The following is a 24,010-nucleotide window of genomic DNA, read 5'->3' as shown; positions in this document are numbered from 1 at the left end:
CGTTGGTGTATTCTTGCCAGGTCCTGGATGCCGTGCGCGTATGAGGCTCGATTCATGTTGGTTGACTCTTTGCGCTTTTCTTACTCCGTCACTATGAGATGATTGACCACGGTTTTGTAAATGTCGGTGGTGTGACAATAGATCGAAGAATACGAGCGTCCGCCTACATTGTCTTTTGGTCGTGTCATTTCTGAGCAACGAGACAATCTATTCTTTCCGTCCGCTGGGATAGCCCACAGCCGATGTGCACTCCACGGTCCATCTGATCTCACATTCCTTTGTCCGGCGAGCCAGCTGGAAAGTCTCAGCGGGCTGGCAAGGCTCGTAACCTACACTTCAACAAAGCAATCAACCATTATGCATCTTAACCTCACCCACATAAGCAGGCATGATCCCGAGCTGTACGAGACGCACATCAACAATGTTCGATTCAACATGTGTCACTTGAATGCAATGGTATCGCGGCCAATGAGGCCAACATGAGGATTCGCATAGACACTCCTTGCACCAGTCCATCCTGCAGCTCGACTTCCTTTGTCTGTCTACGTCTCACTTCTCTCTCAGCCGAACAAAGCCACCGAAACTCTTGAAAGCCATTCTGACTTCACTCTACAGCGCACATACACAACGGCATAGCCACAGCGCATGCATGGATTCACTCTCTGCTCAGATCTGCATTCCGCGAGGTCTAGACCTCCCCCTGGAGACCTATAGCTTTCAGGCTGGACCCGTATTGGAGTGCGTCTGCGTATATACAACGGCATTGACAACGACCCTTCACATTCGTATGGTGAAGGCAAAGCCCAACACCTATGGGTGTTGGGGCACAAACACATTGTAATGCGACAACAGCTTATATACACATCATGAGTACGCCTTTTACGGCCTTTACGTTTGCATCGTCTCGCGAAAAACAAAGATTACTTCGAACAATCTTCTTGATCGATTAAACAAAAAGAAACAACAACAACCAACATCGAGCCCAACCAATTCATGGCACAGAACGGCGGCAACAACGCCAGCGCTTCCCGCAGCTGTCCAGTCATGAAGGACGGCCCAGAGAAGCGCCCCGGTACAGGGATGTACCAAGGCCCTCCATCCACAGAGGGCTTGATCGAATCGACTGAGCCGCAATGCCAGCTTCACCGCTGGCAGAGAAAACCGAGTGAAAGTGCTGCGAACGCCGCCGTCACCCGCTTCTTGATCCGCAGGGGCATTGCCCATGCCGAGAAGCAGCGGATCGCCAAGGAAGCTGCTGACAAGTAGCAGGGCGGTCGCGAGCACTGCGAGAAGCTCGGGAGGAGCTTGATCTCGATCCAACTGTTCTCTTTGCGTCGGGATATGTTGGCAGGTCGAGCGCGTACGTGAGGTGGAGATCTACGACTACGAGGACCTTGGCTCGGAACAAACGAGTGAACGTTTCGACGAAGAAACGACTGGACGAACGGTCGGATATCTAAACGATCAGATGAACGCGGCAATTTTACATGATTATGCTTTCTTTGCCAGTCCGTCTTGAGTTCTCCATCTGTGCAATATTTAGCTTGAGTTAACAGCAATTTGTTTTCGAGACATATCATCGTGCCTTGTGCCTTACTTTTTCCATTGTGACAAAACTCTATCATGGTGAAGCATTTCCTCGGAAATATGCCGTGAAGAACCAGTGTTCCGTACTGAATTCGTATCTTTGCAATACCGATGCGGATGCATTGCGTGTAGTACATGCTCCCCGCGCCCCAAAGGACACTTGATCTTCCCTCATTAGTGACTCCTCCCTGCAGCTCAGGCGCTTCTGTTAAACCTGCTCGAATGCACAATGCTCATTTCGACAATCCCACCCGACATTTGCAAGCCGCGAACCTACTTCTTGGCCTTCCCCTTGCCAGCTGCAGCCTTACCCTTTCCCTTGGCCGGCTTGACGTCCTCGTCATCCTCGTCGTCATCTGCCGCAGCAGCCTTCTTGCCTTTACCCTTACCCTTTGCAGCGGGCGCCTTTTTCTTCTTCGGCGCTTTGACATACTTGTCTTTCGAGAGGTCGTTATCGCCATCGTCTTCTTCTTTGACGTCTGCGTCGTCTGCGCCTTCCTCTTCGGACTCCTCGAGGGCTTCTTCGAGGTCGGGCTTCTCCTTCGTGGCGCCTTTCTTGGGTGCAACGACCTGAGAGGACTTGATGAAGGGGAGAGGATGCGATTGCTGATTGTAGCTGTGTGGAAAGTCAGTACGAGTTAATGACATCAAAAGTCGAACGTGAAGGTGGTACTCACACCCTGGTGAAGGTCGCCTTGGCCTGGGTCTCAATCTTGATCTTATCCATGTCGGCATCGCCAACACCCAACTCCAATATCGCATCCCAATCGTCCTTTGTCAGGAAATACTCATCCATGAGCTCGATGATCTCCGGCACCGCCTCTTTGCCTTCTACTTGCAACCTCTTGATAAGACGATCGAAGAGCAAAGGCAGGTAGGTCTGACGGATCTCGAAACGATCGCCACTCGTCCGCAGGCGCATATGGCCTTGGATCTCCTTGATCATTCTCATCAATTTGCCTTGGGTGCTGTTCTTGCCCATCCAAGATGTGAAGCGGGTCTGGTTGCCTGCCATGGACCCGTAGACGAATGAAGCTGGGCGCACGAACGAGAACATGGCGTGCGCCGGCATCAGTGACCATTGCTGCTGAGAGCCGTGGATCATGCGGTCAACCAGATCTCCATCACTAATGGAGTCGGCGGCCTTGGAGATCAAATCGAGGTTGGCAAGCTTCTTCTTCTTGGGCTCGGCGTTGTGTTTACCCGAACGCACAGGGTTGGTGCCAAGGTAGTTTTCTTGCAACATGAGAGGCGCAAAATCATGGTCGTTGAAGTATAGCTCTTGCTTATCGTTCAGCGTTGACTTCGCAGCCGGGTTAAACATGGATCCGTTGAGAATCTTGCCCACCATATCCCAGGGCTTAAGAACGATGTGCTTCTCCCAGGCCTTTGACATATCTTTTCCTTCTTCGAAGCTCATCTTGTCAGTATCAAGCTTCGAAGTGCTGATCATGTTGATGACCTGTCGAATGTCGGCTCCCGTGCCTTCGATCAAAGCGTTCATAACGTTTGGAGGCATCTTGAGGCCCTCGCGGAAGGCGATCGTGCTGATGCGGCTGCGGATCATGTCGGTGGTTGGGCGACGGAAGCCCAGATCGTACGTGACAAAGTCGAAAGGCTTCATCTTCGGTTGCTTGCGCTCGTTGCAAATGAGAATCATCGGAATCTGTGATTTCTTCGCAACGGCTGCAATGGCGCCAACACCGCCACGGTCACCAGCAGACAGACCGTCAACCTCATCCATGATGAGCACAAGCTTCTTCTTGCTGGCTTCGACTTGATCGGCACCGGCAGAGAAATAACCCATCAGCGACGTTGTGCTCAGCACGCCCTTCAGACTGCTCTCAATAAGCTTCTTTGAGCGAGTGTCCGAGGCATTGGATTCAACAATGTCATATCCCTCGAGCTTCGCCACCAGATGCGCTGCTGTAGTCTTGCCGATACCGGGTGGACCGTGAATCATGACAGCCCTGAAAGTACCGCTGCCATCCGCTCCCGGCATCCTGAACTTGGTGCGTTGGTTCTTCGGAAACGCGCGAAGCCAACGACCAAGCTTCTCAACCTGAGCCTTGTTGCCGCAAATCTGGTTCAAAGACTGTGGCGCATAGCGTACTGTCCACAGCTGATTTGACGGGTCTTGCGCCGCCGCCTTGCCCTTGTCAGAAGATTGCGACGCTGGTGCAGATCCGTTCACCTGAGGTCTGGGCTTTGCGGCGGCCATTTTCGCCCGTTCTTGCTGCTCGATCTCTTCTGCTGCCTTGCGGATGTTCTCTTCCTCTTTCTTGAGCTTCTTCGCCTGCTCCTCCGCTGCTGCAGAGTCTCCGCCGTTGGCAGGAAGTCTCCTGATTAGCTCGAACAGACCCTGCTCGTTGATGACTTTGAGATTGTGGGCTTTGATGGTTTCCAGCTTCTTCGGGCCAGCATCCTCGCCCAGTATGACATAGCTGGTCTTTTTCGAGGGCGCACTCATGACCTTGCCGCCATACTGCTTCACCAATGCTGATCCCTGATCGCGACCGAGTGTCGACAACTGTCCAGTGAAGACAAAGCTAAGGCCAGCCAGGCAATTGTCCTCACCAGTCGGGAACTCCGATGGATCGATCGCGCCTGCTGGCGCCTCTGAGTTCTTGTGCTGGCCATACTGGAACTTCTTCTTGCCATCATCATCGCCAGACTTTCCGGGAGGGGGTGGTGGCTCGATCGTGGGGATGCTGTCGAATATGGCTTGCATCGAAGCGCTTGTCTTTGGCGGGTCGTCCTTCTTCTGCTTTTTCGCTGGTGTGGATTTTTTCACAGGAGATGCGCGCTTCTTCGGCTTTGATTCTTCGATCTCCAGATCATCGTCATCTTCGTCATCAACGGGAGCCTTCCGTTTCTTCGCAGCTGCCGCTGTTGTCTTTTTCGCCGGCTTATCTTCCACAATCTCCTCGTCATCGTCCGGAACGACAAAGTCGTCGTCAGGATTTGTATCCTTCATCTCCACGTCTTCGTCGGCGTCATTCTGGTCATGGCCTCTGAGCACCTTTTGTTTGCCGTTTCGCTCCGCCCTTTTTCGTTGAACGGGCTCGTCGTCCTCATCGCCTGTGCCCTCTTCGTATGCATCGTCCATCTTGCGGCCAGTCTTTGCACCAGACTTGAACACATCGTCCGCATCCTCTTCCATGTCGTCGTCCGGGAAGTCGTCCGCATCCAGATCGGCATAGCTTGTAGTAGTCTTCTTTCTTGTCGAAGCCCTTCCGTTCGGTGTATCCTTCTTTGCACCTGCTTTGGTAGGTCTCGGCTTCTCTTCTTCTACGGGTTTGCCTTTCGGTTTCGGTCGGACGGGCTCGCTGCGCTTAGGCTTGTTTCCCTTGCCAAAGAAGTCGTCGGCGGTGGTCTCCTCGAGGACGGGTTCTGGCTCAGGTTGCTTTCTCGAGGCTGCCTTCTTGGGAGTGCTCTTCTTCGGAGTCGGCTCGTCATCCTCGTCGTCGTCTACGACTTTCCTCCCTCTACCGCGCTTTTTGGGTTCTTTGCTCTCCTTAGGCTTGGCTGGTTCAGCAGGCGCACCCGCAGGCTTGCCGCCAAAAAACGACCTAATGTCTGAAGGCATTTTGGCGTTGCTCAAAGACACTCAATTGGCGATGATGTTGTACGGTGATCGGCGGGGTCACGAACCGCCCATACAGGCAGCAATGGTGCTCAGGTACTGTTAAGCCGCGGGCGTTTCAGCGCTTCAATTAAGAACGCGTCGTGACGTGACGACGTGAGCTGCCTGCCGAACGAGTCGCGCTAGGACGAGCGCGCCGAGCCGCCGATCTGGCCGCTTGAACCTCCGCGAAGGAACATCGAACGTCGAGATGGACCGGCGGGCGGAAGTGAACGACAAGTGAAGCAGCTCGGCGAATTGCTGTTGTCTTTGGAGAAAAACTCGATTGGAATCTTCCTGCGATATACCGCATATGCACGAGGGTCGTATATCGACCATGGCAGCCAGGCGCGCTGCGACGACGGCGCAATCCTCCCTCCTCTCCTTCACAAGCAGACCATGCTGTATGCGAACACTTCCGTCCGATCAGTAGGCACAAGCTAATAAGTACCTCAGGCCTCTCTTCTGCACTGCGATCGCTCACGCTCGAATCCACACCCTCACAACCCACCCGCGCCTTCTCTTCCACACCTAGGAGCCTCGACTGGCTCGCTCCCAAAGCCGGCGAATCCTGCAAATCGCGCAAAGGCCGACCTCGCGTTCCGACCGGCGGCAGCACACGCGGCACAACACTCGTGTGGGGCGACTACGGCATCAGACTGAAGGACCACGACCGCCGAATCTCCGCGCAGCAGCTCAAGATCGCCGACGAGACCATCAAGAAGCGCCTGCGTGGCATGAAGTACCGCCTCTACCACCGCGTGTCCGCCAACATCGGCGTCTACACCTCCGGAAACGATCAGCGTATGGGTAAGGGTAAAGGCAGCTTCGACTACTGGGCGTGCCGGCCGGCCGTGAGCAAGATCCTGTTCGAGGTCAAGGGCGACGTGCACGAGCAGGTTATCAGGGATGCGTTCAGGTTGGCGGGGAACAAGTTGCCTGGGCAGTATGAATTTGTGAAGAAAGGCGACCCTCCGGTCATGGGCATTACGAAGCTTGGAAACGGTGTCACTGAGGAGAGCTTGAGGAGGGCAAGAAAGGAGGTGCCGATGCCGCCTGCGCCAAATGGTGCTGCAACCGCCGAGAGGATCAGCGGCACAACGCCCGTGTAAGATTTGACGAGATGTGCTGTGGCAATAGATTTGTACGTATAGCGGACTGTTGATGCTGAGACTCTGCATTTTGCGGCTCTGGGCATAGCATCAAATGTATACATGAAATACTTTCAAGACATTTAGAATCGCCAGGTATCAGAAGACGATCGATTTCACCATTTAATCGAGCCTAGTCATGGCAGCATCCTTCAGGGTCACTGGATGCTTCGCCATGATCGATATCGCAGTGCGACGAAGCTGGCACCCTTTGCAAACGAATTCTGACCAAACGAACACAGGGCGCATTGGATGGCAGTAATGAGCGAAACTGCTTACTTTGCGATCGAAATATCATCGGATGTCGAAAACATAAGGTAGACCGGTCATCTCTTTACAACTCTGCCTTGGCCTCCTTGACCTCCGCCAAAATGCCCCTCAGCGCTCCCATCGAAGGCGAGAAGAAATACTCGCCACCCTTAGGCACAACGAAAGCATTGACTGCATTTAACTTGACTGCTCTCTTGGCATCTTGCGGGAACATGCCTGTCACGTCGACCTGCTCGCTCTTGCTGAGCTGGCCGAGAACAGCGTCAAAACCGGTCCCCGGGCTGAGGAAGTCACGATCGTTCGCCCACTGGCCCTGCAGGAACGCGAAACCCTTGGAGATGGTGCTCTGGTAGCAGACGAAAAGCAGGCCGCGCTTGCCGTTCGGGTCGGCGGAGACTTCGTTGCCCTATAGGTGTAGATGTCAGCGAACAATTCAAAGGGGCTCGAAGTGAGTGAACCCACGTAGGGAATGCCGCGACGGAGAATGCGGAACTGGTTGACGACGCCGTTCGGTCCTCTGGGACCGAGATCCTCACGCGGGTTGGTCTTGCGGATATGTGCGGCCAGCGGGCAGGCCACCTGAGACGCACGGTCGAAGTGGAAGTCGTTGTTGCGATTCGGATCCGCGGCGATGCCTTTGTCGTCGAAGTCGGGTGAGCTTTGGACCGGACATCCTGGTGTCATGTCAGAACAATTGGATTCGTCAACGTTGGCACACTTGGACAGTCTCTTTCCGCGTTTCCGAGCAAACGAGGGAGGCGATCGTACTCACCTGACGGCCAGCGGCCGATCAGCCTGGCTCCCAGCTGACCGGACCAAGTGCCCAAGCTGTTCGAGGCATCCACAAGGAACTTGTTGAACTCAGGGACGTTTTGTTGCAGCTTGCGGAAGGCGAGGAAACTGCCATCCGTCATCCATGCCGGGTGCTGGCCAGCGTTCGAACCTCTGTTACAGAGGATGACGCCTTGGTCGATGGTATCCTGGCCCTGTGGAGCTTTGTCGACGCCATCGATGGCGGGCTGCGATATGCCGTCGTTGAATCCGAAGCTGACGGGCTCTGGTCAATATGGACCTTCTAGGAAAATACTACTCAACTTGGAAGAGGTCTGGCTTACTGTTCATGGCCCTTGTTTGGCTCAGGACGTACTTTGCCCGAGATCGTGACGAGTTCCTTCACCGAAGCGGACGCAGTGCCGAACTGGAACAGCTTCTTGATGCTGTCGAGCTTCTGCTTGACGTGGGCGTCATCGTTTCCCGTGACCAAGATGACTCCGTGAAGAACTTCTGGTTTCATGAAAGGCTGTTCCCAGTCCGGCTCATTAGTACCTGGCTTGATTGGATCGCCAATGATACTGGGGTTCGCCTCATTGCCCACGGCGTGCGCTTTCATGCCGTCTTGGAAGTCTTTTTCGCCCGGGCTGCCGATATCCTTCGCGAGGACGGTGGACATCTGTTGATACCATTAGCGCACTCTGCATAATAGAAGGTCATCCGTATTGGTGAGAGTAGAGAGGCACATCGTAAGGGTATTAAACCTGATTCAACTCACCTTCTGAAGGCCCTTCCACGAGAATGCGATGTTGGCTCCAGCCATCTCAACAAGCGAGCCATCCTTCCTCGCGGCCTTGTGGTCGCTGATTTCCTGACGAAGCTGGGCAGTATTGTCGACATGAGAAATCTCATTGGCGACTTGCTTCAGGCTGCGACAGAAATCTTTGACACGGCCGTCGACGATCTGGAAAAAGAAGAAGGACTCCACACGCTTGGGGAGACCGTCGAGGAGGATGTCTCCCTGGATGTTGTTGAAGTCTAGAGCAGGCGCCATTGTGAAGCTTTTGAGGAGTCTATCGAGCAGTTTGTGATTGTATGAAGGGACTTTTATCCTCCGAGGGAAGAAGCTGCCGGCGATTTATACCAGACATCGTCCCTCAGCTGAGATGCAACTCGCGTTTGAGACCTCAGCGCATCCGCAGCTGAAGTCATGGATAAATACGAAGCTGAACAAGCCATACTGTTACTACCCGAACACAAGATCAGGGTAATCGTGAGTCTTGGGATCTATCGCACAGCGTGATATGCTGGGTTTACCAGCTCTCGGGTCATTGCGAGGTGCAGTGACGCGCATGAACCCCAGGCAATGCCCACTTCCGTGATAGTCCCTCTGTCCATGGTCCCATGAGGTGATATTTGTCCATGTCTTCAGGCCCGCATGCTGCGATGTGGCTGTTGCTGACAATCCAGCAGCTTGGATTGGGCGCAGGTAAGCTGACGCTTGCAGCGTGTTTGTGTGACACGGGAGGTATACACCGCTTCACGGTGATTTAGGGATGGACGTGTGGCGCTCAACGACGCAATTTGGGCCGGCCTGGACACTTCTGCGTCTTGTGGAGCCTGCATGTTGTTTTCGAGACACAGTCGGGACCTTCGCTCCGCTTACCCCAACCCTAACCCTGTTAACCCCACCGCTGCAAGCGCCGAAGACGGAATCGTCGCTCTGCCACTTGTGATGGCGGTTCGTGATTTGAGACGAGGCTCAATATTTTCAACGGCTTACAGTGTAGTGTGGTAAAGACATTGGTGTGCTGGTTGCTGGTTTTGAGTTACTGTTCTGTGATGGGTCTTCCATCAACTTCGACGTCGAGCGTTGTGGTCGCGGACCAGGTTACACCAAAGGAGAATATTCCCGAATATTCAGTTGGACTGAACGTGTATACAGTCAGCGTCATTAGAACGAAGTATGTACAGGGTAGAAGGTCTTGAGAATAGCCTCAATAGCACCGTGCCTCAGTCTTCTGCGTCGCTTCAAGCATCAAACTCGAGTTCCCTCTTCGCATGAGGCAGCCCGCAGTTCTGCCATCCAACCTTCGTCGTCTTCACATCAATGCGTCCCAAAGCAACCTAATCACGACAAAGTCAGTTGGTGTTCAAAACGCAGGAGCAGTGACGCTACGATCAACTCACCGCCTGCCCGTTAGTCAAATCATCCATAGCCTTCTGAGCCACATTGAGACCCTGAGCCGCGTGATCAACCGCCAGAACGAAGACCTTCTTGCCGGTCTTGGCGTATTCGACCTGATAGCATTGGCCGCAGGAGGGCGAGTTCCAGCCCGCAACGTCGGAGCTGCCCCCAATGTATGGGAAGCGAGGAATCTGGCCTTGAGTCGTCCAACCGTAGCGGGTGATGAGGCCGTTCGATCCGTCGGAACAGGACACGACATTGAGGGAGCGAGAGGCGTCGGAGTAGCCTGGGTCATATGAGAGGGTGACGGCTTGGGTCATAGGCAGCAAAAGGGCGAGGGCGGAGAGGGCAGAGGTCGTGAAATGCATGATGGCGAGGTTTGGAGCACGACGATATCAGATGGACGTTTTGAAACAACCGTGAAGTATGAGAATGAGGATCTGGAATGGCGATGAGAGGGAATATGGCTTTATACCTACCACCGCCTCTCCGCCAGCTAGGTCGCGGAAGAGCTAGAGTCTGACCATTTCGTGTCCGGCGTGAAAGCTGCCTTCCTCGTGTTAGCTACATCGTGATCTACGGTACCGTAGCATCATGCGATACGAGACTAGAGGCCTGCCATGGTGAAGCGACGACAACAAGAAAGGTAAGCATGACGTCCTGGTATGACCGAGCAAGGACCATGCCTCCGCAGGAGACTGAGCAAGGGACTCGCCTACTATATCTAGCTTGCCTCATACATGCGAATCGATTGCTTCTGCCAGGTGTCACGAGGCGACAATGCTAGTCGGCCTCCGAGCTGCAGTAGCAAAATAGATGCGCAGCTCGTATGCGGCGAGGTGCAATGACTCGCAAGCAGTCACGAGGATCGGCTCCTGTCGGAATCTTTCGACCTGCTCGCTCCCTGGCTACCAGGCAGGGCCGTCGTCTAAAGAAAGCTCATCACAAGAGTATATATGAGGACGTGTAGGTCAGAGCGCAGAGAACAAAGATATCTCGCGGCTCACATTTCGCAGGAGAGACGAAGGGCAAGTGAACACGGGCTCTTCGGCACGAACTGCCCAAATTCGTGCCCGCCCTGCAGTGCAGGGTGACCACAATAGATTAGAGTTGCCGCCAATAAGCTTAGGATGGACCGGAAGACAGAGTTGTGCAGGATACATCGCACACAGTGCAGAGTACACAAGGATATGTTGAGGTCCATTTCACTCAGGACCTCGACGGTACCCTACAGCATGCAGCAGGCCGTCAGGCAAAAACGCTGCCGGCCCTGGCGCAGGTGTGGGGCAGGCCGAGGAGATGGCAGCTCTTCGCTGGCTCGAACTCCAATCGCCATCACCCACCGGGAAGGCAGATGCCCTAGCAATTGTAAGCTGCGTGTCTGTGCACCTTTCTGGATATGCCGCTCTTTGCGGCATGGAAGGCTGCCTGCGACTCTAGCCCTCCCACTTGTGACTCCTCATATCTGCAACATTGCCACGGGCCCAAGCGCAGCTCGGGATCGGCGTGCAGGAAGGCGGTGGCGCAACCTCCAGATACTGTATAGAGCATGAGCTTCATCTTCGAGAGGCCGGACCTGGCCCAGGTTCAGGATGCGCCACGCACGCGCTCCAGTCCCCGTCGCACGCACACCAAATCGAGGCTAGGATGCATTGCGTGTAAAAAGCGAAGAATCAAATGCGATGAAGTCATTCCTGCCTGTGGGCAGTGTCGTGACAAAGGCGTGGACTGCATTTACAGCCAACGACCACCCAATGCTGCAGGGGCTTCTCGTGTAGAGGCGTCCGATGTCTCTCATGCAAATTCTGGCGCCACCGAGCAGCAATCCAGCGCTGCAGCACCGCAGCAAGCGACAACGGGCTCTAAGCCGCCACCTGAGCAGCCACCGCCTGAGCCCTTCAGCAACCTGGAAGCCAAAACTCGCGTCCTCGCCTACTTGGAGCAGGTCAAGATTCCAAGAAACTCCCCGAGCGACACCTATCATAGTCAACACGCCGCACAAATACTAGACCACTTCACCGACGGCCACCCGCCCTCCTGGGCCGGCTCTCCTGAGTGCCAGCGTGTCCTCCAAACATGGGCTCTCACCCTTGCTGTGACCAATCCTTTTCTCCTTCATGGCATTATCGCGTTTTCCGCGTCGCACCTTCATGCTATCCACCCGAATGAGGAAAAGTACCGCATCGCTGCCTCTCTGCACTACGGTCTCTCGCTCACTGGCTTCGCTGCTTCGCTGGGCAACTCGGTGTCTGGCGACAATGCAGACGCCTTATTCGCTTGCTGCTATCTGCACGCCATGCTCGCATTCCACTACAAGCGCCGAAACGATGAACCAGACTCGAAAGACAGCGATTTCGCATGGCTGAGGCTGATGAAAGGTATCCCTATCCTGCAGCGGACCAACGTTCTTCGACCACATCTCACGAAAAGTCTATGGCTCCCGGTGTTCATTGAATCGGGCGCTTTCTCGCCACAGACTGGACCTTTGCCAGAACCACCGCAACCCAACAAAGCGGCTCATCACGAGATTGAGATCTTGCGAGGAGAGTGTGGCGTCACAGCAGCGTCTACCGAAGACGACGGAAACCCTTATGCCACTCCTCTAGTGCATTTGGACAAGCTCTCGCGGATGACGGTCGACAGCAGTAAGATCGGGTCACTGATGGTCTTCATTGGACGCATGCCTGAGGAATTCGTACAACTGCTGGAGAAACTGGATGTGCGAGCTCTGAAAGTCTTGCGATTTTGGTGTAGATTTGCACAGGGTGTGGAGCAGTGGTGGTGTCGGGGTCCGGCTGTTGATGAGACGGTGAGGCTATCACGAGTTCTTGCGGAGAAGGAATCGCTGTTGACTCCGGAGTCGATGAATTGATTAATGGTATCTCATCAAGCGAGCATTCAACTGGCTTTAGCGATTCATGATTCAGCGTGTTGATATAGTCTTTTGAACAATCATTAGGTGGGTGGCAAACGCTAGTTTCAGATGAAGTTTTGCGTGCAGGCATTTCTGCGACTGCCTCCTCACAAGAATGGCTTTAACGCCAGGCTAAAATCATCGTGCGCATATTCATTTGCATCCTCTCGGTCGTGGAAATAGAGGACTGCTGCGCATAGCAGGACAATGAACGAACAGGGATGTTGATCACGTCCCAGCTGAACCTCGGCACGTTCTGAGCTCCCCTCGGCATCATCACATCACAGCACCAAAGACTCCGCCCAAGCCTACCGCAATACATCTCTGTGATTGAATATCATTCGGCATAGACATCGTAATCATCTGTAACCACCAGCATATTCTGTCCCTAGAGCACTTCGTACTGCACCAACCTTACCAGAGCACAGCATCAGCCACAATGGCACACGCCTCATCAGCCGCAGACCTCACAGTCTCCAACCTCTTCAGCTTCAAAAACCATGTCGTCCTCGTAACTGGCGGCGCCACGGGACTCGGCGAGATGGCCGCGCAGGCCTTCATCCAGAACGGCGCGCGCGTCATCATCGCCAGCCGCAAGAAACCCGAGCTCGAGAAGACGGCCGCGCGCCTGAACTCGCTCGGCCCCGGGCGCTGCGACTACGTCGTGGCGGACCTCAAGGACAAGGCCGGCTGCCTGGCGCTTTGCGCCGACGTGCGCAAGCTCACCGACCGCCTGACGGTCCTGCTCAACAACTCCGGCGCCACCTGGGGCGCGCCCTACGACGACTTCCCGGAGTCCGGCTGGGACAAGATCTACGCGCTCAACGTCAAGGCCATGTTCTACACGACGGCGCACCTGCACGACCTGCTGACCAAAGACGCCACGGCCAAGAACCCCTCGCGCGTCATCAACATCGCCTCCATGGCCGGCGTGTCGACCGTCGACGTGACGGCGGGCCCCGAGGGCGGGCTCTCCGCGCCCGGCCACGGCACTTTCTCCTACGGGCCCAGCAAGGCCGCCTGCATCCACCTGAGCAAGATGCAGGCGTCGAAGCTGATGCCGCAGCACGTGACGGTCAACGCCGTCTGCCCGGGCGTCTTTCCCAGCCGCATGACGGCCTTTGGCATGGACAAGTTCTCCGACACGCTGAGTTCGGGCCAGCCGAGCGGTCGGGTGGGCAAGCCGGAGGATTTCGCGGGCCTGGTGCTGTTCATCTCGAGCAAGGGTGCGGCGCACGTGACGGGCAATGCGTTTGAGATTGATGGCGGGTCGACGTTGAGTGGGTGGAGGGCGGATGCGAAGCAGGTGGCCAAGGCGAAGATTTGAGGGGGTTGTGGGGGTTGCATGGAATGTATGAATGTCGGAGGAGTTGCCTTGTTACTCTTCAACCAAAGAATTTTACTTAGAATCTTAGAGGATCTGGATCAAATTACGAGTACTCGAAGGGAGCTTGCTGCGTCATGGGAAAATTATATAGTCGTGAGCAATAACAAAAAGCAAAAACATACAACAGGCGGGATTCCCAGATGGTCACCCACTCTAGTACTAGTCGCCCGGTTCAGTGCTTATGTATGGCAGAGCGGACGGGATGCCCAGTTTTCACTGACCTGTGGTCGTATGTGCTTTGGAAGAAAATATTTTCTATCGTATAATGTTAAATCTATCAGGTAAGGCGAAGGCTGGTGGATAGTCACATAATTCCGACTAACTTCACAAAGCGCGGTCATTGAGTTGTAACATCATTTCACCGTACGTATTCGGAAACAATTATCTGTATATTTTCAATACACTGCAACGAGGCTAGATATCATATTGATTAACGTCAGAAGGTCGTTGCAGATCGCAAGGACGGTCAGGGCCAAATATGACTGTACTCTATATCATGGCATGCTTTCATGGGATCAGCATCCTTCGTTAGTACTTCATATGCGACATTAGAACCAGCAATACTCGGCACAGACGTAGCATTCGTCAAAATGACAATCATTCTGCACAAGTACCGGGAGGTTTGTAACATTGTAGATGGGCTAATCAATGTCCTTATTGATCAGATTTGACTAGCAAGGACGAATGAAAGGATCTCATCTGACTGCACGCAGTCTTCGAAAACCTCTCAATCTTCGGCGCGGCCAGGAACCAGAAAGCAATTTAGTGATGGAGAGTGAGGCGAGATACGAACGAGGGCTGAGGCCGCGAATGCTCTTTCACTACCTATATCGAGAAAAAGTATGTGACGAGACTTAAGCAAGCCATTGAAGCAAGCCATTGAAGACTGCGAGTCCCAAACACCGGGACCCCTTATTGGGACACCGCTATGCGCAGTGACCTGTAACTGACATGGATTTCCTAGCCATGAGATGTTTACAAACCAAATCAGCAAAGACATCGCCAGCTCTGACGATACCGGGCCCGTACTCGGCACGCGGAGGACAGCCGCTCCATGAGCCAGTATCGTGGCGGGACACCTCAATAACAGCACATTTCCGCTACGACAACTGGTCACCAATACGGCGTTCCAGAGGCCTATAGCGCGGAGCGTGGATGAAGACTTCTTTGTTGGCAACAAAGGATTCCAGTCTATGCCGTTGAACACATAGATTTTGCAAGCGCGACAAGCCATATCAAAGCTATTGTCATGAACGATACCTGAACAAAGAGCACAAATCACGAAGGCCACCGACAAGTATATCTTGCACCTCTCCCCGACTCGAGATGCCGAGGAAGAGAGAGCATCAAGCAAAGTCGAAGTTGATCCTGGTGGTCGAAAAAGACACATCTACGCCCAAGAGCACAGAAACTTGATCAAACGAAAATTCTCACTCACAAACATGGCGTTCAGATTACTCTTTGAGGATGTCAACAACCTTCTGAAGACGCACATGCCACCTGACATTGATTGGAAGATAGGCCAAGGAGGCTGTGACATCAAGCTCAGAGGTCTGATTGTCAAGGTAAGAATCCACAAAGGGATATCTGTGGCGGCGAATAGCGACACTATGCCTCGGAAACGACTCGATCCGCTCCGAGTGGCACTTCGGGACATCCTCACAGCAGCACGTAAGGGATCGACCTGTTCAGGGATCGGTTTCGGCGTGATGCTGTTGCAGATGGCCGAGGAGGCGCTTTGGCACATCCAGGACTGGTCGAGATCTCAACAGAAACCGTCGTCAAAGTCTAAGAACTCTCAATCGGAGCAGAATGCCGGCTGGGACGCGACTTTGGGTGATTGGCAATCCGTCCTGTCCAACCCGCATGGTGTCAACCTGCTCACAGTGAACGACACCGCAAAGTTCCTACTCGGCAAGAGCATATCCAACATCCTCGCCGACCTGCCTCGTTACCTGCGCGTCCTGCACGTTGAGGCCGTGTTTCGCAACGACCTGGTCGCCAAATTTACCCGCAAGAGGATGGAGATGCGCAACCATCTCGCCACTTTGAGCGCAGGAGAATTGAGGCAATGTGTCAACACAAGGCTGCTCCACCCTAAAAGCCACAACAGCGTGGAAGACCTGGCGAACATTCTGTCCACGCCGAGAGTCACCTTCCACGGCGCTCCGCGCCAGTTCATGCACTCGATTGTTCGATATGGTTTCGTCGTGCCTGGACAGAGGATTGGAAAAACCAATAAGGAGAACGAGACCCTTTGCGGTGCGTCTTTCGGGGTTGGGATCTACTCTAGCCCTTCGATTGAGTTTGCATCGACGTATGCGCGCGATTGCTCGAATGGTGAGCGCGGCTGGCGCAATCCCGCTGATGTGCCAGGACTGCGTATGGTCGTTTGCGCAACGCTCATGGGTAGGCCATTCAGAGTCTCTCGTGACCAGGCGCGACGCAAGACTGGGCTTATGCATGATCAAGCGGATTCGCACGTCAACTGGGATCAGAACGAGTACATCGTCTTCGATTCTGCTCAGATCATCCCCTGCTACGTGCTGCACCTCGATTACGGCTCCGACTTGGCAAGACGGTACTTCGATGCGATAGCGAATGCACAAGGGTCATCGTTTCCGGCGCAACAGAAGTCAAAACCGGAACCGGAAGCCAAAAGTGAGCCCGACAACAGCCCAGGAGCCAAGCAGGCAAAAAAGGAGGCTCTGCAAGCTGCAGCGGCTAAATGGTTCCCATACGGCTTTGGCCCTGCAACCGGCACGAACTTTGTGGTTGAAGAGATCGGAGAGACTTCGGACGACGAAGAGGAGTATGGTGAGTTCCAGGAAGAACGAGTGGAGCTTGAAAACCCTTACGCACAGTACAACCCCTTCGCAGATGAGAAGAAGTCTTGGTTCGATGAGTTCCAGACTGCGAGGACGACCAAGAAGGAGGTCAAGATTGAATTGAGATAGGCGAGGAATACATTGTTTCAAAGTTTGCAAAATGGACAGGAAGAGGAGAACTTGATGTGAGAGAAGCGCGCTTTGTTGTGACCTTGGAGGCTAATTACCGCGTAGAGTATCTAAATGTGCATGCGCTGATAACTGTAAATCATTTTGAAATGTAATGAACTAACCACGGACGCCGGTGAAAATCTGGGAATCTGACAGCTTGGACTTGTTCAACATCAGACGAGCTTCATGAAGCGCACTCGTTGATTGAATCGGAACATCATTTCATCATACATCGTAAGCAATCTTGCACTAAGCACAAACACCATTGACCTTGAAACACTTTCCCAACGCCCAATTTCCAGAGTTCCTTCAATCCCAATTCACCTTGAGACCTGCAAAAACGTAAAAAGTCAGCACAGTCAACCAAACGTCACTTCGTCAAGAGGAGAGGAATCAACTCACTCGTCGGGAACGGGAAGAACATATCCCAGTCCTCCATCAAATAAACGTGAAAGTGCCAGCTCTCCGGCAGCACCTTGCTGTCGCCGGGCTCGAACTCCTTGACGAGCTTCTTGACCGAGCTCTCGACGTTCTGCCTGCCGACGCTGACCATCGCGGGCCGGATGTTGTCGAGCTGGAAGATCTTGCGCAGCATCGTCGTGCACGAGACGCGGACGAAGGGCAGGCCGAGGCACTGGTGCGGGCCGTGGCCGAGGTGGATGTACGACTCGAGGTCGCGGGTGGGGTCGACGGCGTCCGGGTTGGGGAAGGCGAGGGGGTCGCGCGAGGTGGCTTTGAGGTTGATGACGATTACGTCGCCTTCTTTCAGGTCGTGGCTGCGGGAGCCGTCTTGGACGGTTGTGGGCTTCGCGACGCGGCGGAAGAGGGCGGTTTCGCCCGCGAGGCGGGAGAATTCCATGAAGTAGTGGGTGAGCTTGTCGAAGTCTTCGGGAGCGTCGGATTTGGCGAGTTGTTGGAGAGTGGGTATGTGTTGCTTGCCCTCCGTGAAGATGTAGTCGAGGGTCTGGGCGAGGAGCTGGCCCTGCGGCGCGACCATGGAGCCGGCTGTCTGCATGATGTTGCCCCAGACGAGGGAGTCGACGTTGGGGTCTTTCTTTAGCAAGTGCGAGATCATGTGCACGCCGTAGTCTTTCAGAGTTGCATTGGAGGTCGGGCGAATGGCTGTGAGCACTTTCTCGACGATGGAACCTCCAGTCTTGATGGCGCCGACCTGGAGCTTGACGATCTCGCCCAGCTGCTGAACGACGTCGCGAGCCTTCTCACGGAGTGGGAAGGACTTGGCCGGGTCGACGTCGAAGAAGATGCAGATGAAGATCGCAGACATGATCAGGTAGAGTTGCTTCTCCGTGAAGATGCCCGTAGGATGGTCTTCGGTCTTGAGAGGCAGATTGAACAACTCAGCGGAGAAGTGAACGTGGGCGAGATTGCCAACGTCTCGGACGAGATCCACTTGGTTCATCTTGCCGAGTTTGTAGCTCTTCTGCTTGAGCAGCTTGTCGGTGATGTCTTCGTAGAATTGTCTGACCTCTTTGAGCCATTTCTCGTCACCGCTGGGAATCACCCGAGATGAAGCACCTTGATAAAGTGCGTTCTCCATGAGCTTTCTCGATTCGGCATTGGGTTGGTTGTCGCCCGCAAGCATGAAGTCCTTCGCTTCTGGGCCCATCAAGAACTCCATAGCCTTGCCCCATGTTACCTTGAACGTCTCCTGGTCGTTCATGATCTTGGTGGCTGCATCGTAGGTGAAGATCATTTCGGGTCTCGGAATTGGCGTCGGACGCTCAAAATTGTACTTGTGGTCTTTCTTCAGATCCTTGAGCACTGCCTCCATTTCTTTGGGAACCGTCATTGGGTAGTGCGCGTAGACGGATGCCGGGTCGTAGTTGTGAGGCAGTGTTCTCAGGAAGAGCTTGTACATGATGCAGCCATTGTCGATCGTGGGGTCAGAAGAGCATTCCTGCATGCCCCAGTTGGTGTAGTTGGCTGCAGTGTAAGCCGTCGTGTAGAAGCGGTCGCCACGCACAAGGGCCGTGGCGTCTGAAAGCACACCACGGGATGTCGTGTAAGACGGACAGAGGCCAGAGCCGGGGAACATAGGATCCTTGGCGTCCTCGACCACAAGACCGGGATACAGCTCGACATTATCGGGTGTATCGTAGAGGTGCTTCAGAGCCTCAGCGACTTCGGCATTCTCCGTGATGTCACTGAACTTCTGGTGTCGCTGCAAGCCGAAATGCTCACGAAGCTCGTTCAAGGTTCCAAGCTGCCATGTCCTAGCCTGCTGGATACCGAGAATCTCAACTGCACGGAGGCAGACAGGCACTTGCTGCGGGCCCATCGCGTTGGCGCAGTCTTCGATGCTCGATGTCAGGAACTCCGCGATCTCGTCATCCTTGAAGCAACCCTTGTAGGGACCCTCCTGAATGCGAGTCATGGTTTCATTCTTCAGGGCTGGGAAAGGTCTCTCATCAGGTTCCAGAGACTGCAGGTGCTGCTCAGTCTTCGACAGTGTCTTCATGATCTCGTACTGTGGAACTTCGGACATGTTCTTGCCGGCCCACATCTGTGCAGACAGAGCTTCCGTCCAATCCTCGTCACGCTTCGAGATCGAAGCGTGCCAGCGGTACACCAAGTTGAATTCAGCAGAGACCTGGTTGCCCTTTGCTTCAGGCGGGCCGTCTTTGATTTCCTTCCTTGGGTTGAGTTGCCAGTTTGAATCGGTGCGGTTCAAGTTGAGGATGGTTCGGACATAGTCCACCAAGATGATGTTGACGTAAATTCCACAGGTGATTAGACGGGCCGTCTGGAAGAGATCGTCATCACGCTTGTTGAGGCCTTCCTCTCCATAGCGGTTGACGGTCTTGTCGCTTGGCGTGAAGCGACCGTTCTCGTTGATTGCTGCAAGTTGTTCAGCAGCGTAGTTGTGGTAACGGTTGAACATGATCAGAAGACAACCGACACCCGGCGGAAATGAGAGAAGACGAGTCTCTGAGAAGCAATCGGGCTTGATCTTGCCATCCTTGAAAGTCCTCATTCGCTTCTGGTCGTGCCAGTTGCTGCCGTAGAGTGGCGCAAGATCCAGGTACGAGGAAGTGTCGGAGATTCTATAGTCGGCGTGATTTGTCTTGAAGCAATCGTGAATGATGATCGACGCGAGGTAGAAGAGCATGCTCGAAATCTTGTTGGGGTGAGGCTTGGGCTCACTACGAGCCATGAGAGTGTCGAACAGGACACCAGGGTCTGGCATATGGCCTGGCTGCAACGTCTTTGGCTTCACTGTGCGAGCATAGGGCATGCCTGCTGCACCGATGGTTGGGTTCTGGTAGCAATTATTCCTTCCATCAGGCTGTCTGAATTCGAATTCATCGCCCATGAGGGTCTCCGGGGGATGGCTCAAGTCCTCCCAGAGCGTGGTGATCAGATGGTCTGTGATCTTCTGGCTGACGAAGTCGTCCGGAATCTTCGCTGCAACTTGGATGATGTATTCCATGAGGTACTTCTTGTCGTCAATCGGCTTGCCCTTGTGCAACCCACCAGCGGCTGCGACCAACTTCGACAAGTCTCCAAACCCAGCGGTCGTCGCATCTTTGATGACCGTTGCAAATTTCTCGCCAACGCTGTCGTAATGCTGCTGTTCAGGCAGTGCTGTACCGTCACCGGTATCCGTGGGCAGCGGATCTTTGATGGCCTTGAGCAGATTCCTCAGATTTTGCACCGAAGCACCAATTGTTTGCTTCAGCTCTGCCAGCTTCGAAAGGCCATCGTCTGGCTGCTCATGGATGTTGCCATTGACATTAGAAGACTGGTTGGCCATACTGGATCTAGACAAGGGCGTTAGCGACGTGCTCTTTACATTGCGTACGAAGACTCTAAAAGACTTGTATATCCATGGACCGCCAACTCGTCTTTCACCACGGCGAGGCCCGGACGCCTCGTCGGCCGCCGGCGCAGCTTCCTTTGTCCTCAGCAAAGCTTCCTGCAAACTGAGCAGCTGACTGCCGCTGTCGGGGGCATCGTGGCTTGTCATTGAGCTCTCGTCTCTAGGTTCCATTCGGTTGGAGCCGTGCCCGAAGACATGCTTGGTGGCGTGCCATTGCTCTTGTAGCTGATCCAGCCACGGTGCGCGCGGCTTGTTTGGTGGTGCGTTACGCAGCGCGTGATGCGACACATGATTCATGATGGTGCCGATTGGGGATGACGTGTCGACGTACGACTGTCGAGGAAGTGGCCCGTCGATGTTCCATGACCCGACCAGAACAAATGAAGCGAGTCTGTCGTGGTTGCCACGTGGGACGAAAAGGCTGGTTCTCTTGCAGCCCGGCAGGTATGTGGCTTCCTCACTGACGGAAGATTGGATTGAAGAAACAGCGACTTACTATTTCAAAAATGGAATGTAGATGCTGCGTATAGTCGTCTGAGGTTCAAGTAGTTGAAGGCAGGTAGAGGTAGATACTCAATGGCAAGAAACTCTAACCAAACAATACACTGGGAGTAGAAATGTGACACGGGGAATGACAATGACAAACCTTCGATTCTTGACTGGCGGGAGGCCAGGCTCTTGTAGTCGCAACATTCCACCCCAAGGCGACAAAGGACGCCGCAGTAAGGCAGCTCCTCAGGGCTCGGCTCGCATATCAGCCAGCCGCAGCTGAAGTCGCTTCGACCAGTCACGGGCGGCAGGCTGGCGTCGCAACGCGCCGGTCCCGCTTTGGGAGGCCTGGAAAGGGCACGCACGGTGGCATGACCAGTCGGCCAGGCAAGGGTGACAGGCGAAGAACGAGGCGAAGAGTCTGCGCATTGGAACGCAGGCCTCAGCGGCCGGTGGGGGTCTGGAGACGGCAGTGGCTGAGCGAAGCTGCGCCGGAGACACGGGGCGGCCGTGAGAAGGTGGTGGAAGGCTGCCGGTGTGCATTAGCACCAGGGCTGAGGGAGCAGCTCCATGCAAGCGTGGTGCCTGCCGGCGTGCCGACACTCGACGGCAGACGCACGGGGTTGTTGCGGTGCACGCAAGACGGTCAGGCTATTGCTGCTTGCACACGTAGGCGATTAGACTATTGCTGCCACGCCGCACGGAGCTGCTGTCCGTGGCAGCAGCCAGCGCGTTCGGTATGGTAGCGAAGCCAATGGCCTTGGGCGAGACGGTCAGCCGACTCGTGGTTTATTATCGAGGTACCCAACATCCATCCACGAAGCAAGGCGAGGCCAGGCGAAGGCAGCTGTAGCTGCGCGGCGACGATGGGACCACGCCTGCTGTCGCCGATGCAATGCGCACGACCTGAAGCATTCCGCATCCTCGTCGCTCGTGTGCGCAGGCTGGAGGGGTATGTGTCGTCGTGTGAGGTATGTGTATTGCCTCAGATCTTCGATGCCGCGTTGAACAGCACTCGCGTGCGTGTTGGCGGAGTCGGCCGGCCGCCGGCACTTGAACATGTTCAGCTCGTCTGCTCACCTCAGCGCGAAGATGCCGGACGCAGGGAACAGCACACCGCTGCTTTTGATGGGACGTCGCAGGCCATAATCTGTAACAGCAATACTGTAACAGCAATATCTACCACCAGTGACATTCGCGCAGCATAAGGTACACGCTCGGAAGTCTGGTCTTCAGCCTGGGCTCTCGCGAGGCCGCTTCGTCCAGTCTCCTGCGCAGGCCCCACTTCACAGCTGTCCTCGCTCAGCGCTGTGCGCGAGCAACACCAACTCGGCACAACCTCAGCCTCGCCGACCCTGCTACCGCATCCCACCACTAGCCTTCAGCCATGGCCTCCAAGCCGGTGACTCTCAAGGTACAGCCGCGCGGTATGACGTCCCAATAAATATACCCTGCTTAGCCTGAACACACCGGTCTAATCTGCACCTACAGGCAAACCCATCCCGGGCCTGCCGAAGGAGACCAAGATTTACATTCAGGGTAGTACGGCCGACCTGTACCAGCGCATTGCCGCCGACTCGAAGTCCTCCGTCCACCGTCTTCGAATTACGCAGGGCAAGGGAACGGCTATTCCGAATGACAAGTCCGTGACGGTTGCAAGCACCGAGCTGCAGGATGGAGATGTTATCCAGGTCAAGGACCTAGGTAGGCCTGCCGACTCCATACCGATCACGCGTCTCGATCATGGCACCTAACCGCTACCTCCAGGTCCCCAAATCGCCTGGCGCACCGTCTTCATCATCGAGTACCTCGGACCGCTCCTCATCCACCCAATTTTCTACTACCTCCGACCGTACATTTACACTCTCCCGACCTTCAACCCCGGCCCCTCTTCTCTCCAGACGATCTCGTTCTGGATGATCACGCTTCACTTCCTCAAGCGCGAGCTCGAGACGATCTTCGTCCACCGCTTCTCCCTCGCAACCATGCCGTACACCAACATCTTCAAGAACTCCGCCCACTACTGGCTCTTCTCCGGCGTCCTGATCGCATACTTCACCTACAGCCCCAACTCCCCGACCGCCTCGTCCGACGCCTCGCCAGCCCTGACCTACGTCGCCGTCGCGCTCTACATCATTGGCGAGCTCTGCAACCTCTCCACACACCTCACGCTCCGCTCGCTGCGCGCTCCCGGGAGCACCGAGCGCGGCATTCCCCGTGGCCTCGGCTTTGACTGGGTGACTTGCCCGAACTACCTTTTCGAGAGCATTGCGTGGGTTGCGATTTTGTTGGTCAACAGGCATTGGAGCACGGCGATATTCATCGCGCTGGCGGTCGGCCAGATGGCTATTTGGGCCAAGAAGAAGGAGCGCAGATACAGGAAGGAGCTGGGCGGCAAGTACAAGAAGAAGAGGTTCGCGATGGTGCCTGGCATCTGGTGAAGAGGCTGTGAAGGGGAGATCAGAGAAGATGGTTGATCTCGTTTCGCTGGAGATACGGATCGCCAGTGGCTCGAGACATTGCGAGTGGGGTCCTGAGTCTCGAAAACCAAACGCGCCGCGAAACACCCGTCGGTGTACTTGTCCACACCTACCGGAACCAGTTTCCCAGGGACAGACATTGCCTCGGCGTTGTATATCCTTGAGAGGTAAAAACTCCAGCATCGAATACAATTAGCATGCGAGCACCTCCATCTATGCCATAGTAGTAGTAGTCATAATATCATAAAAAGGCCAGATCGCTGAGCCACACCAACCACAAACCCAGAACCATCCAACCATCCGACCAA

General features: G+C 54.7%; 9 protein-coding genes across 9 annotated transcripts; 5 read left to right on the top strand and 4 right to left on the bottom strand.

Moving 5' to 3' along the window:
• Nucleotides 1–1,312: 1,312 nt before the first annotated feature.
• WHR41_02015 (uncharacterized protein) lies at nt 1,313–5,268 on the bottom strand. Its single transcript, XM_069370621.1, has 3 exons — nt 2,265–5,268; nt 1,598–2,203; nt 1,313–1,528 (listed from the first exon to the last, which is right to left on the bottom strand). The coding sequence occupies exons 1-2, from the start codon at nt 5,174–5,176 to the stop codon at nt 1,861–1,863; spliced, it is 3,255 nt and encodes a 1,084-aa protein (XP_069232122.1). The 5' UTR covers nt 5,177–5,268; the 3' UTR covers nt 1,313–1,528; nt 1,598–1,860.
• A 162-nt stretch (nt 5,269–5,430) lies between these two features.
• WHR41_02014 (mitochondrial 54S ribosomal protein uL16m) lies at nt 5,431–6,445 on the top strand. The gene is made up of 2 exons (XM_069370620.1): nt 5,431–5,616; nt 5,669–6,445. Exons 1-2 carry the CDS (start codon nt 5,526–5,528, stop codon nt 6,322–6,324), a joined length of 747 nt encoding a protein of 248 aa, XP_069232123.1. The 5' UTR covers nt 5,431–5,525; the 3' UTR covers nt 6,325–6,445.
• A 171-nt stretch (nt 6,446–6,616) lies between these two features.
• Nucleotides 6,617–8,458, bottom strand: WHR41_02013 (uncharacterized protein; the record flags this gene model as incomplete). Its single annotated transcript, XM_069370619.1, has 5 exons — nt 6,617–7,039; nt 7,096–7,307; nt 7,406–7,680; nt 7,749–8,083; nt 8,183–8,458. 5 exons carry the CDS (start codon nt 8,456–8,458, stop codon nt 6,698–6,700), a joined length of 1,440 nt encoding a protein of 479 aa, XP_069232303.1. The 3' UTR covers nt 6,617–6,697.
• Nucleotides 8,459–9,435: 977 nt separating this feature from the next.
• Nucleotides 9,436–10,283, bottom strand: WHR41_02012 (uncharacterized protein; the record flags this gene model as incomplete). The annotated part of the gene is made up of 2 exons (XM_069370618.1): nt 9,595–10,283; nt 9,436–9,531 (listed from the first exon to the last, which is right to left on the bottom strand). Exons 1-2 carry the CDS (start codon nt 9,958–9,960, stop codon nt 9,436–9,438), a joined length of 462 nt encoding a protein of 153 aa, XP_069232304.1. The 5' UTR covers nt 9,961–10,283.
• An 858-nt stretch (nt 10,284–11,141) lies between these two features.
• WHR41_02011 (uncharacterized protein) lies at nt 11,142–12,464 on the top strand (the record flags this gene model as incomplete). The annotated part of the gene is made up of 1 exon (XM_069370617.1): nt 11,142–12,464. The coding sequence occupies one exon, from the start codon at nt 11,142–11,144 to the stop codon at nt 12,462–12,464; it is 1,323 nt and encodes a 440-aa protein (XP_069232124.1).
• A 481-nt stretch (nt 12,465–12,945) lies between these two features.
• WHR41_02010 (uncharacterized protein) lies at nt 12,946–13,833 on the top strand (the record flags this gene model as incomplete). The annotated part of the gene is made up of 1 exon (XM_069370616.1): nt 12,946–13,833. The coding sequence occupies one exon, from the start codon at nt 12,946–12,948 to the stop codon at nt 13,831–13,833; it is 888 nt and encodes a 295-aa protein (XP_069232125.1).
• Nucleotides 13,834–15,335: 1,502 nt separating this feature from the next.
• On the top strand, nt 15,336–16,850 carry WHR41_02009 (uncharacterized protein; the record flags this gene model as incomplete). The annotated part of the gene is made up of 1 exon (XM_069370615.1): nt 15,336–16,850. One exon carries the CDS (start codon nt 15,336–15,338, stop codon nt 16,848–16,850), a length of 1,515 nt encoding a protein of 504 aa, XP_069232345.1.
• Nucleotides 16,851–17,018: 168 nt separating this feature from the next.
• Nucleotides 17,019–21,562, bottom strand: WHR41_02008 (uncharacterized protein). Its single transcript, XM_069370614.1, has 3 exons — nt 21,230–21,562; nt 17,295–20,674; nt 17,019–17,224 (listed from the first exon to the last, which is right to left on the bottom strand). Exons 2-3 carry the CDS (start codon nt 20,665–20,667, stop codon nt 17,202–17,204), a joined length of 3,396 nt encoding a protein of 1,131 aa, XP_069232344.1. The 5' UTR covers nt 20,668–20,674; nt 21,230–21,562; the 3' UTR covers nt 17,019–17,201.
• A 678-nt stretch (nt 21,563–22,240) lies between these two features.
• On the top strand, nt 22,241–23,983 carry WHR41_02007 (uncharacterized protein). The gene is made up of 3 exons (XM_069370613.1): nt 22,241–22,649; nt 22,714–22,926; nt 22,990–23,983. Exons 1-3 carry the CDS (start codon nt 22,610–22,612, stop codon nt 23,661–23,663), a joined length of 927 nt encoding a protein of 308 aa, XP_069232349.1. The 5' UTR covers nt 22,241–22,609; the 3' UTR covers nt 23,664–23,983.
• The last annotated feature ends 27 nt before the right edge of the window (nt 23,984–24,010 follow it).

The sequence above is a fragment of the Cladosporium halotolerans genome, assembly GCF_011745625.1.
Source record: "Cladosporium halotolerans strain TM138-S3 chromosome Unknown Sca5, whole genome shotgun sequence".
NCBI classification, from domain to species: Eukaryota; Fungi; Ascomycota; class Dothideomycetes; order Cladosporiales; family Cladosporiaceae; genus Cladosporium; species Cladosporium halotolerans.
This window is presented reverse-complemented; position numbering and strand designations above follow the sequence as displayed.